The sequence below is a fragment of the Micropterus dolomieu genome, linkage group LG22, assembly GCF_021292245.1.
Source record: "Micropterus dolomieu isolate WLL.071019.BEF.003 ecotype Adirondacks linkage group LG22, ASM2129224v1, whole genome shotgun sequence".
NCBI classification, from domain to species: domain Eukaryota; kingdom Metazoa; phylum Chordata; class Actinopteri; order Centrarchiformes; family Centrarchidae; genus Micropterus; species Micropterus dolomieu.
The window spans coordinates 10,900,420-10,916,306 of record NC_060171.1 but is presented as its reverse complement, the minus strand read 5'-3'; the positions used below and the strand labels follow the sequence as shown (position 1 = coordinate 10,916,306).

General features: G+C 39.0%; 1 protein-coding gene across 7 annotated transcripts in view; it reads left to right on the top strand.

Moving 5' to 3' along the window:
• kcnq1.2 (potassium voltage-gated channel, KQT-like subfamily, member 1.2) overlaps positions 1 to 15,887 on the top strand; it is a 219,752-nt gene that overhangs the window by 9,028 nt on the left and 194,837 nt on the right. For all 7 annotated transcript variants that reach the window (XM_046037202.1, XM_046037201.1, XM_046037200.1 and 4 more), the window contains exon 3: positions 13,087 to 13,177. In XM_046037202.1, coding sequence (XP_045893158.1) covers positions 13,087 to 13,177 — 91 coding nt within the window. The remainder of the gene's footprint in view (positions 1 to 13,086; positions 13,178 to 15,887) is intronic.

The window sequence follows — 15,887 nt, the reverse complement described above, 5'->3', positions numbered from 1 at the left end:
CCTGAAGGACTCCAAGATGGTGATAAATAAGATCCTCTGGTCTGATGAGACCAAGATAGAACTTTTTGGCCTTAATTCTAAGCGGTATGTGTGGAGAAAACCAGGCACTGCTCATCACCTGTCCAATACAGTCTCAACAGTGAAGCATGGTGGTGGCAGCATCATGCTGTGGGGGTGTTTTTCAGCTGCAGGGACAGGACGACTGGTTGCAATCGAGGGAAAGATGAATGCGGCCAAGTACAGGGATATCCTGGACGAAAACCTTTTCCAGAGTGCTCTGGACCTCAGACTGGGCCGAAGGTTTACCTTCCAACAAGACAATGACCCTAAGCACACCGCTAAAATAACGAAGGAGTGGCTTCACAACAACTCCGTGGCTGTTCTTGAATGGCCCAGCCAGAGCCCTGAGTTAAACCCAATTGAGCATCTCTGGAGAGACCTGAAAATGGCTGTCCACCAACGTTTACCATCCAACCTGACAGAACTGGAGAGGACCTGCAAGGAGGAATGGCAGAGGATACCCAAATCCAGATGTGAAAAACTTGTTGCATCTTTCCCAAAACGACTCATGGCTGTATTAGATCAAAAGGGTGCTTCTACTAAATACTGAGCAAAGGGTCTGAATAGTTATGACCATGTGATATTTCAGTTTTTCTTTTTTAATAAATTAGCAAAAATTTCTACATTTCTGTTTTTTTCTGTCAAGATGGGGTGCTGAGTGTACATTACTGAGAAATAAAATGAACTTTTTTGATTTTAGGAAAATGGCTGCAATGAAACAAAGAGTGAAAAATTTAAAGGGGTCTGAATACTTTCCGTACCCACTGTATATCTGAAAATGCACTCATCTACATTCCATCTGGCTTTTTCAGAACATCTGTCTAATTGTAATGGGATAACACACAGTTGACCCAAATTAATGCTTGCACAACATACTCATGTGCGTTTAATGTGTGTAAATTGATGTACGGACATCCTTTTAAATGGGTCTCTACAGTGAGTGTATTTGACTGATCTGATTTGTTTCTGAAAGCTGGTATACATCCAAATGATTCTTGATAAAAGTTGCTAATAGCTGAAATTGTGTACTAATATTCAGCACTCGTGGGAAAGAAAGTGAACTAGTTTGTGTGTCACAGAGGGTTTTTATAACTTTTTGCAATAATCAATTATTTCATTTACATTAACTACAGGTGTTTGGCTGAGGGTAAATATTTTGCCTTTGTTATTTCATATTCCTGATTTTGAAAATTACTTGGTAAAGTTATTTTGAAAAAGTGTTTTACAAGAATCATCATAATTATTTAATGAAGTTCCTTGCATAAAACAAATAAAAAAATTGAATGCAATTTATGAAGTTACTGTTTCAGTTACAGGCTTTATTTAGGGGTCTTCATAGAGCATTCTCTCTCCTCTTGATGTTGGAAAAGTATAAATTGTTACTAATAATACTGTAACAAATCACATATGTTCAACCAAACAGAAACACAAACATACACCCACATGCCATAAGTCAGAGTGTGTAGAAATCCCTTGGACTCGGGACGGCATACGAAAAGAGTGTCCGAAAAGAGTCTTATGCAATGGCTTGGAGACTCACCAGCACACAGGCAACCTGGGGCAATGATCCTCTTCACGTTTGGGCCACTCCCTCTGAGCCTTTTACATAACCAAAGGGAATGAACATTTATGTGCTCATGATTCCCCAAATGCCTTTCTCATACTGCAAGCAGATTACAACCATACTTCTTGGTTCCCTTATCCACCAAATCTAATCTAAGTTAAGTTTCTTACAGTGTGTTATGATGCAGATGTAACATGCAATATTGTCCAAACGTAACATTTGTTCATTTACAGTAAATAATTTGTTTAATTGTAATCAAATGTCATTATCTGATCAAGGTAATTTTTACTACACCATTATACCATAACCCGTTTGCAGTGGAGGAAACTTTGCACCTGTTTATCCTCGTGAAAATGCAGTCGGCCAGATGTTGTCTGCAATCCTTGGTTCTGTCGAGTAGTTTTTATATCTGGACAGATTATTGAAATGGCTATAGTGAATCCCTCTATCTACGTGGGAAGGGCAGAAAAAGGAGACCTTTTGTTGGAATCTGCTTACAAGAGATTACTGACTGAATGAAGTGTACTGTATGGGTCACTTCCATTTCTCAGTAGCAAGTTATGGGAAATATTTTGTAATGCTATTTGTGTCCTTAGTTGAAAACTTTGATTCCAAAATTTGTCCAACATGTTTAACAATTGAAAAGTGACATAGTACAATATTAAAACAAAAGATGAACGTCTTAAAGTCTAACTAGCAACTGAAAGGATGGCATTTACATTTTTATTTTTCCAATTCATCTTTAATATGCATGAAAGGGGTAAATGGCATGCCACAGTAAGACCTGTCCATTCATTTGCTGACCAGATCCAAAATATTTGTGGTATAAATTGTGGATTTTTATTTTTTGCTAAAAAACAAAACAAACAAAACATGTAAATAATACCAATGAATATTTTATTTATTTTTAGGCCAGTACCAAAACAACTTAACAACTTTTAAAGCATTTAAGACATACATAAAGCTTTAACAATATATCAATATGTTGCTTACTGTGAATAGAATATATGAATTTACTCTTCTCTGACCTTTCCAATAATAGCCCACCATCATGTCATATTTAAACTTGATCCACCTGAGCCTGTAGATTATACAACCCCAGCTTCACTCCTCATTGTCAAGGCCTTCCCTAGTGCTGTTTTGCCATTGGTACAGATATATATTATGCTGGTTTGCATATTGTTACAGTATCTTAAATTGAATTTAACTGAGAAGCTGAGTTTATTAACTTTTGCTTTGCATGTTCCTGATGCTGAATCTGACACATAATTAGTGAAGTTAATGGTTAAGAATGACACTGCTTCCATTGTGTGATACCCCTCCTAACTATTTTCATTCATCTTGCCCTCCAACCTGTAAGGCGATTTACATCTATTTTCCAAGTATTAGGTGGACAAGATGATAGCTAAGCCAGGATGGAATATCCATGTTTGTGGCTGGCGGCTGATGTGGTGTAATCCACCCTAAGCTGTTCCATGGGTGGGGTGGGGGTCAGTAAAGAGGGTTGTGGAGGTCTGTTCTGTCTCTGACCAGGATAGCTAGCAGTGATGGCCAGGGCAATTTGCATGCTCTTGGCTTTAAGTTTGTGCTTTTGAAAGTCACAAGCCCTTTTTTTCATGTCCTGTCAAAGCAGCATAATTGAGCTCCCAAACTATGAGGAATTTCAGTGTTTTACAAATATGTAAACATTAGAGTATTGCACTAGTATAGGCCAGCCTATTATAAAACAATATTCAATGTTAAGTGTGCTTTTATTAAAAAACAAGTGACAAGTAAGTGACAGGTTTATAATATGGACATTTGAGAAGAACAGATTTCTTCTTTTTTTGGATTAGGCCGACTGGACACTACAATGGCCTATTGCTGCCCTGTATTGTTTGTTATTAATCACAGTATCACAGTTATTTATATTTTTAATATAGTCCAATACTGTACAGATATTCTATCATTTTCTTCATTTTAGTCTAGTTATCCTCGTCGAGTATACTCTCCCAGGTCCTAACTCAACAGCTTTTTTCTTTGAAGTGAGTAACTCTTACACTGAATGAAGATGTGTCTCACTGTCCCTCAGCCTCCTTGTTCAAATTTGCCATCCGGGTGTTTCACAGTCAGAGCCAGCCCACTCGCCCACAATACCCAAGCATCTATGAAAGAACACATTTGATTTATGCTAGTGGGAAAGACTTGTGAATATAGCATGTGTTGTTGTGGAATGCTAACATCAAGTATTTAGTTCAGTCTTGGGTAAATTACAACTTTTACATCACAGTAATACCCACCCCAAAGATGGGGACTCGTGAACAATGTTTATTTTTACAGGAAACGTCTGATGGGCTTGCAGTTTTTTCCGCTCCCTCCGTTATCTATAACCTACCTACGTAACATGTAGTATCAGCTGCGCGTGGCCACACGTGAGAGGACAACAAACACCGGGCAGCTGCTTTGCCATTCGTCATAAACTTTGGCTTTAAAACTTTATACAACAAGGCCCAAACAAAAGAAGCGCTGAACACAAAATAGGTTAGTAACCTGAGGTTAGTGACCATGTTTAGCTGAGCATTGGCCATCTAACGTTAGCTTGCTTCTCTCTTTAGCTACGACCTGCCGGAAGTATAACTCCGACTGTCCTTCATTATGAGAAGATAAATGAGCGTTTATTTACATACCAAATTAATGGTAATTGATTAAGTCCCGCTGGCTGCCATCACGTTAATTATTAATGTCGGCTGCAAACAGGTTACAGGTTTATTGTTGTTCATGCAACGTTACAGTTTCATTTAGTTAACGTTACACTGGTTTGAGAGTCTAGGGAATGTGTTGACCTTTAAGGCCCATTTATACTCCTGCTTATGGTCTACGTGTGTACTTATGCCGTAGGCTACGCACGTAGCCATGCATTTATACTTGTGCGTAGGTGTGTCCGTCATTCTGCAATTACACCCCCAAATGCTAGTCGGCAGTAGCGCTATAGCGTCCACTGTGTTGACTTTTGCTGGCCGAGCAGGCCAACTTCCGGTTTAGCGCTTCGCTAACGTAAATGGGGGTAAAATTGTATACGTGCGGCTGGTGTAGCCTTTTCAAATTTTACCGACCGAATGGATCACAATCTGATAGCGAAACGAGTCATTTCGCTCGGGTTGCGACGGTCAAATATATTGATTCACTGTGTTACAGCCGCCGTTTTGGCCGCTAGTAAATGTTACTTTAAAGCGTGGGGTACTTTCGGTCGGCTCGGAGGCATTGCGAGGCTACCCAGCCGACCAATCACAGAGCTTACGGTCCGCGTCGACTCGACGTGTAGTTACATTTTTCAGGATATGCACGTCAGGCGACGGCGTAGGCTACGGGGCTACGCAGAGGCTACGTCACCTACGCCGTGGATTTGACGTAGAAGTATAAATTGCAGTTTACAGTAGTTTAAGTTTCCAATTCAAACGTTTTACTAAAAAAGTAACTCCAAAAGGTACAGGCAGGATGTACACACAACAAACAAGACTACAAAGTAGAACGGCCAAAGACTGACTGAAGGAACTAAATACTAACACAGGGGATGCAGATGAACTAAATGACAGAAACCATAGAAACAGATGAGTGGCTGGAAAACAGAACAAAGGAAGTAACTGTGACAATATTAGACACTTTTACATTTTTATTGCATTTAATTAAACTCTATAAAAAATTGAAAAATAAACAACTCTCAAACATTCAACAACATTCAATAACTGGATTGAACTTAAGGCTTAAAGTCTTCAAACATTGGTTGTGTCATGTCATGTGTGACTTTACACGGACTTTAAACTAGTTAGATGTGCATGGCAACCACAGAATTACCACGGCTAACGCTAGTCTCAACGTAGCAGCTAAGCCATACTTTTTTCAGCAAATGGTGCTAAACTAGCAATGGGGACATGGACACAGAAAAGTTTATGTTACATCAATGCTGAAAATACTCGCTTACCTTAAATATACAACAAAGTTGCACCAAAGAAGCACAGGCCAAAACGGATCAAGCGCGAAGCGACGGTTATTTCGAATGACTGTTGTGAGAAAATTCCAGAACTGCGGGGTGGTTACTACACATTCATGCCAATAAAGCTAATTTGAATTTGAGAGAGAGAAAGCCAACCCTATAACCCAGAACATAGGTTACTCTTTGAAAAATAACCCAGAAACCCAAACAACCCAGGAATTGGGTCAAAATATTAGCCCTATAACCCAGAAAATGGTTACTCTGAAAAAAATAACCCATAATTTTAACCCAGAAAATGGGTTGAAGAAATAATCCAGGAGTTTTTATTGTGTAGCTTTGGCCTTATTTGAGTGTAGAGCTTTAAACAGGTTGTAAAAAAAAACATGGCAGACACTACAGTTACTGCCAGGAAATGGCTGTGGCTAAGAAAGTGAGTGATTTGGGTGAAGGTAAGTATGTAGAATCTGTGGTAATAAACTTTGTTAACAAAATGTCATCTTTATATGTACCGAAAGTTAAATTTGTGTAACCTTTGTTTTTGGTAATGTTGGTTTAGGTGATTTGTTGTCCAGAAAAATGCTGGGTAGCATAAGTAACATTGTTTCCTGAGTAGTAATTAGCATGTTAATGGTCCTGCGAGGTCTGTTTTAAAAATATGCTTGATATGTCCCCATTGTTTACATTTTGCTGACGCTTTTATCCAAAGCAATTTACAATTGTTATACATGTCAGAGGTTGCACGCCTCTGGAGTAACTAGGGGTTAAGTGTCTTGCTCAGGGACACAACGGTGGATTGAACACCGGTCTCTCACACCAAAGGTATAGTCTTTTCCATTGCGCCATCACCACCCCGATGGTGGAGCTAGTTTGTATTGATGAGAAGTAAGGAGAGGCCTTTCAGGTTTCAAAAAGTTGGTTGCCACACAATTGTAGTTTGTTTTTGCTTTGGAAGGCAGTGCTAAATTTGTGTGCAGGTAAAGAGGGTTGGGAGGTGGTTCTGGGACGCTGGAATGGTCCAACTAGACCACAAAAAAAAAAGTTAAGAAGAAGGTTCCCACCTAACAATCCCATCGACTAGCCTTCATCCACATGCTCATCTAATAGAGTGGCTTAAGGCAAATGTAGGGATACAACTCTACTCAAGTATTCACTCTCTACATCCTAGAAACCTTTTGATACCAGCAGTTTGGTTTTTACTTGTAGTTTGTAGTTGATCTAGACAAACTGAAGGCGACACATGAGCTGGTAAAACATTTGGCACCAGACATATGTATCTCAGCCTAAGCAGATACAATGTGGCTCTCTATTCTTTTGTGAGGATGTCAGAATGTTTAGAAGCAGGTCAAAAGGATGTTATGGCAGGGATACAGAATGTTATTACCTGTAAGACAGTAGATTAACATGATGTCCACTACTGAGTTGAATGCAAGTTAAGAGAAGTGAAGACATCATTTGACAGTAGGATTGGACTTGTGTATGGATGCAAGGCTCACCCAACCTGTGCCACATTGCACCATTTGTATTGATAAATTACTCTAAATTGAATACTTTATCCTTTGAATATGCCACTTGTGTCACCTCTCGACTGACCAGTCTTGATTTTCTTTATATTTTGTCTGGAAATTAAAACATTTTTGACTCAGTTATATCTGCAGACACTTTGGGTATGGACCTGCTGGGTAAATAAAGTGATGTAACTTAAATAAAGTAAAGTAACTTAATGAAACCCAGTTATTAACAAGCTATGGTGGAAAAAACTTCTGCTTGAATCATTTACACTCAAAGCGGTTTAGTTTTCAGTTTCGTGTGTGCGTGCGTGTGTGTGCGCGCAATACAGTCCATTGTGTGTGGGCACAGTGTAGACAGCACAGTGTGTTTGAAGACTCTATTAATGCGCATGCATTAATCTGAACATGTCCCATTCTTGTCACCCTCACTTTTGAGATCACATTGTCCCTGCTGTCTGTATTTAGGAGGTTCCTAAGCTTATATTGCCTTAGTTTTCACAGTTGATTGAGTAGAGAGTTTGGTGTGGCTCACTCATTTTAGTGAAGCTGGACAGATCTGCAGTCAATAATACTCGCTAAAGCCCCAGCTGTTTTGTTTTAATCAGATCCCAGGGGTTTTGGCCTGGCAAAATAAGGTTGGCTAATGGTTGTGAGTGTCCCAGTCCTGTCCGCAACAAACACCTCCTCGTGGTGTCAATGCAGAAGGCTTTGGAAAGTGAAATTAGGAAAATGATAACTCACTCCATCTAATTAATATCTGTACACAACCCGACTAAATGCACCGCCTTAAACCATTGCAGTCTTGGGTTTGGTTGTGGTTTTCATGAGGATTGTTTGTTTTGTTCAATTTTGGGACCTTTTTATGTGTCAGTTGAAATTGGTAGCAAACTTTAAGCCATGACAACTAACTTTATTAAAACCGCACATAATGTTACTGACTGGTCTGTTATTACTAAAAAAAATAAATAAAAAAAAAATATATTTTTCATCCTTGTCTGTGAAAAGTTATCTAGGTCATAAATCAGTTATCCAAGGAAGGTTAAAATCAAAGGCAAGTGGACTCGGTTGAAGATTCTTGAAGACGTTTCGTCGCTCATCTGATGCTTCTTCTGTCACAACAGCCAGGAGCACTAATGAACCAAGGGGTATTAATCATCTTGACAACGACCCCACTGAGGTTAAATAGCTGGGATTTCCTGCCAGTCAGAAGTGAAGAAGCCTCTCGGATGAGAGGCGAAACATCTTTGAGTATTTTCAACCTAGTCAAGTTGCCTTGATTTTAACATTCTTTGATATTCATGGCCCATTTACATCAGTCATTACTATAATCTACATACTTTCTTTTGATGGTTTCCTGTAATCTATTAGATCTAGTGTCCTGTAGTGTATTGCATAATATTCATGGAGAGCGGTACAGGTCAGCTTGTACAGGTTTTGAACAGTTTTAATTCCCACAAACAAAATGCAGCAGCATAGCATAACAGAGGTGTGATGAGAAATGTCACTGAAATTGGATCAAAGCGACCTTTTACTTACAATACTGTGTTATAGGGTTCCAATGTTTTACAGAGCACTTTGGGACATTCTGACAGCGATTTAGTCAGAACACTAAATAAATGAGCAGAAATTGGACTTGACTATGTAGTAAATATGATTCATTAAAAAAAAATATTGTTGATCAGCCTGGTCAGTCCTGATGATGAGCTTGGCACGTCCATATAGACTCCATACTCAGGGTTTTTCCTCCAGAAATTTTTGCCGCCCCCCAGAGAGATTTTAGTGACAATGGTTTTATTTGTGAAACAGCTGAATCTCAACTAATAAAACTATCTGTAGGCAAATTATCCAAATAAAGTGTATCCCATAAATATATTGTTAGACTAACACTATACTTTTATACCTTTACTCCTCCGGGTTGTGGATATATTTTGTTTATCAAATGGTCAGAGATAAGAAAATGCACAGATTTCGGTCATAGGGTAACTCATTGCCTTTACAGTATGTGTACCGGGCATGCTTACTGTCGAGTAAAGTCACCCCCCAAAGGCCCATTCTGAGCCAGGAAAAACCCTGCATACTTTTACTGTGTGTAGTTCCAAATTCTGCTACATTCTTGTTAAGCTTGCTTGGAAAAAAAAAATGTCTCTTTTAAGCCTTGAAAAATATGAAAAAATGTTATACTGGTCTAGAATTAACTATAGCCTTGTGCTAGATGGCCTGTCTAGTGAATTTTGACATTTTTCCCCACTGCTGGTACAGTATGTGGAGTCCCATGGATATTTCATTGAACTGTTATCCTTTCAAAACAAAACCAATGCCAGTGCACTGAATGAAAACACACAGATTACATGACCCTGACAGTGGCGTACATGACTGACATCATATTTACGCTTATCCTAATAAGATGATCTCATTTCAACACAGGGGAAATGGGTTTAGATTTGACTTTACCTGCCCTCGTCTTAACCTGCCCTCTGTGTCTGGCTGCTTCTTTCCCAAATGGCTGGTAAAGCCGCTCCCTGTGAGCCTGGCAACAACTTATCAACGTATTATACACATTGTTGTTCCCATTGATCAGCTACTGAATGTTGCCAATATTACACTTGACGGTGGTAAAGGTATTCTAATCAAAACATAAGAGATACATTGAGGAATTTGCCAGTCACTACAAATGGTTTTACAGTTTGATTTGGTGGTAAAGGCTCTTGAACAAGCTCCCAAAATCCACATAATAGATGGCTGCAAGCAGTTAACAATATCAAAGATGATTCATATGATAGAGGTGGTTTGGTTGGTGAGGCAGTTGCAGCAGCAAATGATGTTGGCAGGAGGATTACACATAACATAACACAGGATGATTTGATTTTGTTCTGTTGTTTGTTTTTATTGATTGATCTTTTAAAGCAGCAAACAAATTTTGATAAATGTCACCCCCAAACTTTTCAACTGAGGTACTGGACTGTATAAAAGCCATTTAGTTTCAGTGCTACTGGATGAGGTTCATTCCTCATTTGCGTGACCTATCGTGTTCCTCTTTGACTTTAGATGGTGTCCTGGACGTTGAATCATTTACTTTTAGTGAAAACATACACCCTATAGAGGGATGGATTGGCTCTAAGCCTAGTTTTTAGTTGTCATACATCAATCCCTCAAATCCCAATACTCAAATCCTTTAGTCCCATATGCCGAGGACACTTGGGGAAGAAATGTAAGAATATGAATATGTGTCCAGCCATGGAATCTCACTGGCCACCACAGGTGCTGCTCCAGCATCCCAAGATGTGAGTGGCTCGTTTCAGTGTTGGAGGCTGGACCATCACACCAACACAAGACATGCTGTCCAGTGGAGCAAAGAGAAGACCCAATGAAAATAGCATTCATAGTTCCAGCCTGGGTTGGGTCTATGCGCCTCACCCTGGTCAACCTCAGTGGAACTCAGTGGAACTCAGTCACATGACACTGATGGACAGAGGGGATAGTGTTCTTTAAACATAAGCCAAGAGAGGAAGGGTATGTGTGTGTGTGTGTTTGTGTTGAGCAGTAATCCTCCAAGAGTAAAATCACTGTCCCATCTGGCCAATGTGTCATAGTCCGTGTGCAAGGGGAATCCTTTTTTAGGAGTCTTACCCTTCATCACCCCATGTTGTCTTACATTCTACAACCTGAGAGACCAGAATTGATCTTTTATCTTTGAAGTAATGCACACCTTCTACCCCTTTCTTTAATTAACTCGGTCTTGTGGGTGTCCAATGTACAGGGTGTACTTACATGGATGTCTGATTTAGTAATATGCTTCTGTTTTAGGCATACTCAATTTGTGGCTTCAGGGAATGCAACCATTTCATGTCTGATGTGTGGGAGTATATGTTTCTGCATTATCATGCATGTTATGTGAAGAATAATATGACTATTACATAACCCCAGCATATGGCATGTAATCCAGCTTGCAGTACACAGCATCATAATGTACCCACTGTTTGTTTTTAGAAAGCTTGACCATGATGATGGTACATGCAAAAACTCGTACTAAGTAATGTAAAAGCACTTGTGTTCCAAGGATTGTAATCTGCTCTTAATCCTGTAGTACGCAGGAAAGACCAAGCAAAGCCCCTCATAAGTTTCTTTTAAAATGTTTGAATAAACTAATAAATCAGTGAAGTGATTTAAGTAGTAAATATAGTTTTTACCTAAATTGGAAAATGTTTCAAGTATAGTATAGTTACTCATTAAGAAAAACTTAATTCTTCACAACTTTGAATTAAATTAAGTATACAGAAGTATGAAAATACAATGCAAGTAATGCTTACTTTAAAAGGAGAAAAACACCAAGATTATTGATCAGAAATTAATCTTAAGGAATCCAATGATAGAATAAAATAAAATTTTAAACATCATTTTAAGGCACCATGAAAAAAAAATGTGACGAGAAATTTATCCGTAAATGTTCATAAAAGGCAATTCAATTATGGTGTTTTCAGAACTAATTATTATGGTATATTTTTAAAACCAAGTCAGTAATTTATTGATTATCTGGCCCATAATCAGTTAGATATTTGCGCTTTTTCTATTTCACTTTATTTCCTTTTCCTCCCCTTCCCCTCAACTAAATTCTTTATTTTTTAATTCTAGAGCTTAAACAGTGATTAATTGATTAGACAGATGGTAATTTACTAATCTCCTACAATTTTTAAAAAAAGTCACTAAATTTTCTAACAAAAATGCAAGACATTCTCTTTTTTTTGGCTTCTCCAATGTAAGGATTTGGACTGTTGGCCAGACAAAACAAGCAAATGTAATATGTCAACTTTGGCTCTGGGAAGATACTACTGGCCCTTTTCACTTCTTTTACAAAAAGGATAGATCAGTTAATTTAGAATATTATCTTCAGATGGATCGATAATGCTATTTGCAGCTCTAGGTTCCTCCCCCACTTCACTCCTTTGCTCTCTGCCTTCACTCTCACTTTAATACAGTCCACCTCTACCTTCATTTACGTATGCTGGTAGTGGATGTTCAACCCACAAGGCTATATTTGTAGACCACGTATATACACTGACAGATGGACGGTCTCGTCGGAATGTTTCGCTGTTGCTAGGAAACATCATGTCAGCTGTTAATACAAGCAGATTGATGATAAAAAGATAAACGGAGACGAAGTACCTTGACATCATTGTTGGACAACTGGCTGGTAAACAAGTTGTTTCTTTTTTTATTTTGTAGCAAATATTCTAAATATATATTGGTAAGCGTCTTTGGTGGCAAACAGGAAAATATACTCAATAGGGTGATTTATGTCAGCAAAATCACCGGTAATAAATAGAAAAGTCTGTCTTTTCTGTATAACAAACAGTTCTTAAAGAAAGCAGCATTCTGTGTAACAGCTCCCATCCCCAACACTGAGTTGCAGATCTTCCGGTTCCCTTTTTAAAGTCTCATTAGCCAAAACCAACAGATGAATTCTCTTTCATACCCTCTGCCATCTCTCAACTAACCTTATTAGGAAAAGGTAATTTAAGCCCTTATACCCAGGGTCTCAATGTGTATTCATAATTCTACTTAATTTTGCTTGTTTCTGTTTCACTGGCACGCTGTGGAATTGCCATTTATTTTGCACATTCATGCACAATTTGTAATTAAAATTATATATTTTGGAGAGATTGTTTTACATTATGTGGTGCATTTATTTATATTATAACTTATTGTCAGTTTTATACTTTATTTTTATGATTCTTGACATGCAGTACTTGCTTTATCTTTCTTATAATTCCACCTACTGTGTTTTTTGTTGTGCACCAAAATACCAAAGCAAATAAAGCTAATTCTGATTTGAGAACAAAATTGAGTAATTGTTTGATGGATAAATACTTGAGTGAAGGTCAGATTCTTGAAGAAATAATCATATACAGTAATAATGTTTTATATTTTATCGTTTGTGTCACTAGAATAGTAATGTGAGTGATATGTGGTGATGACTCTCCCTACAGCTTCCTCATGGTCCTGGTGTGCCTAATCTTCAGTGTCCTGTCCACTATAGAGCAATATGCAGACTTCGCCACCGGAACCCTCTTCTGGATGGTGAGTACTTTCATCGTGCTGATATACCAAACTTTCACAACTTCCATAGAAATCCATAAATAGGCTGAATTCAGAAGCATCTTCATAATTCTTTCACGTTGATTTTACATTTACAGGTGCATCTGTTATAATGGGCTACTCTTATTAGCCACAGGTGTACAGAAATAATGGTAACAGATGTATCAGTTACATGTCTTAAAGGCCCTGCACACCCACACAGTTGTTTTCACTTGTTTTAGCTTATTAGATTTCTACTCGTTGAAGTTGGGCTGAGCTATGCTGAATTTCTAACTATGAATGAACTATGCGAGCTACCATGCAAGGCAGTTGCCTGACCTTGGGGAGGAACAAAACTAAATGAACCAATAAGAATGATAAAGCTGTAACCTCTACCACTTTAACAGGTGCAACAAAATCAATAGGAGGGTCAGTTTGTACATACCCACACAGTCCTAGGAGGTCTAATCAGGCAGACGAATATAAAAACACCTGTGTGATTGGACCATGGGTTTGCCCCATACCACACGACAACTTTTGTAGTCAGGTCAGTATTCTACAGCAAAACTGCCAGCAGGTCAGACACACAACAGCAGACCATCAGGACCGCTCAAAACGGACCCACAGAATGTTAAACCAGAACCAGACACTATCATAAAATACAGTCTGCATTATCATATCTAATTCCTAATTCTTATCATTTCAAGTTTCAACTTTTTTTTACCAAATATCTCCTTTCCTCCTGCTCATGTTGAATGAGAATGAAATGTAATCGGTGTTCAATAAAACAGTTGTTATGCACTGTTGGGGAATTGGGAATTTTTGGTCAGTAATATTAAACAGAGTACTGTCTAGACCTGCTTTATATAAAAAGTGCAATGAGAAGCCTTTTGTTATGAATTTGCGCTATATACAGTGGGGAGACCGAGTATTTGATACACTGCAGATTTTTTTTCCTACTTACAAAGCATGTAGAGGTCTGTCGCTGGGCAATACGGACTTTCAGCTCCCTCCCAAGATTTTCTATTGGGTTCAGGTCTGGAGACTGGCTAGGCCACTCCAGGACCTTGAGATGCTTCTGCGGAGCCACTCCTTAGTTGCCCTGGCTGTGTGTTTCGGGTCGTTGTCATGCTGGAAGACCAGCCACGACCCATCTTCAATGCTCTTACTGAGGGAAGGAGGTTGTTGGCCAAGATCTCGCAATACATGGCCCCATCCATCATCCCCTCAATACGGTGCAGTCGTCCTGTCCCCTTTGCAGAAAAGCATCCTCCTGCTTCACGGTTGGGATGGTGTTCTTGGGGTTGTACTCATCCTCCTTCCTCCGAACACAGCGAGTGGAGTTTAGACCATAAAGCTCTATTTTTGTCTCATCAGACCACATGACCTTCTCCCATTCCTCCTCTGGATCATCCAGATGGTCACTGGCAAACTTCAGAAGGGCCTGGAAATGCGCTGGCTTGAGCAGGGGGACCTTGTGTGCGCTGCAGGACGGCGTAGTGTTTTACTAATGGTTTTCTTTGAGACTGTGGTCCCAGCTCTCTTCAGGTCATTGACCAGGTCCTGCTGTGTAGTTCTGGGCTGATCCCTCACCTTCCTCATGATCATTGATGCCCCACGAGGTGAGATCTTGCATGGAGCCCCAGACCGAGGGAGATTGACCGTCATCTTGACCTTCTTCCATTTTCAGTTGTTGCCTTCTCACCAGGCTGCTTGCCTATTGTCCTGTAGCCCATACCAGCCTTGTGCAGGTCTACAATTTTATACCTGATGTCCTTACACAGCTCTCTGGTCTTGGCCATTGTGGAGAGGTTGGAGTCTGTTTGTTTGAGTGCGTGGACAGGTGTCTTTTATACAGGTAACGAGTTCAAACAGGTGCAGTTAATACAGGAGGGCTTCTTAAAGAAGAACAGGTCTGTGAGAGACGGAATTCTACCAACTGGTTGGTAGGTGATCAAATACTTATGTCATGCAATAAAATGCAAATGAATTATTTGAAAATAATAAAATGTGATTGTCTGGATTTTTTTTTAGATTCCGTCTCTCACAGTTGAAATGTACCTATGATAAAAATGACAGACCTCTACATGCTTTGTAAGTAGGAAAACCTGCAAAATCAGCAGTGTATCAAATACTTGTTCTCCCCACTGTAGATAAACCGAATACATTTGAAATAACAAATCTGGATTTTAACATTTACCTAGCCTGGTAAAACTCCTGAATTCCACTGTGAAAACAAATACTGTGCTTCTAGACAACAGGTCAGAAACACCACAGTGGAGATTACTTGATGACAACTATGAAATGCATAGTAAAAAATGCACGAGTAAAAACAAGGTACTTTATCAATACACCTGTTCAACAGGCCTAAATGCAGAAAGCGATATTTTTTATCTGCTGTGTCTAAATCTCTCACCTTCTAGGTTTTACAGTTTTTTTTGATTGCTTACCTGCTTTGGTCAAAACTGAAGTCACATTATCAAAACTCTTCACAGAAGTGAAACAGAAGTGTATGTGGACCCAACTGTGGATAATTTTTCATTGCTTTCACAAAAAATGCATTCAATGACCACTTTCTCCAAAATCCATGAACTCTTTTCTCATTACTACGTCTCCACCTGCAAAACACTATATATCTGCAGCAAATTTTTCAAATGCTATGTCCAAAGTGTCCAAAACTGTTAAAAACACATTCAAAACAGAATGATTGCAA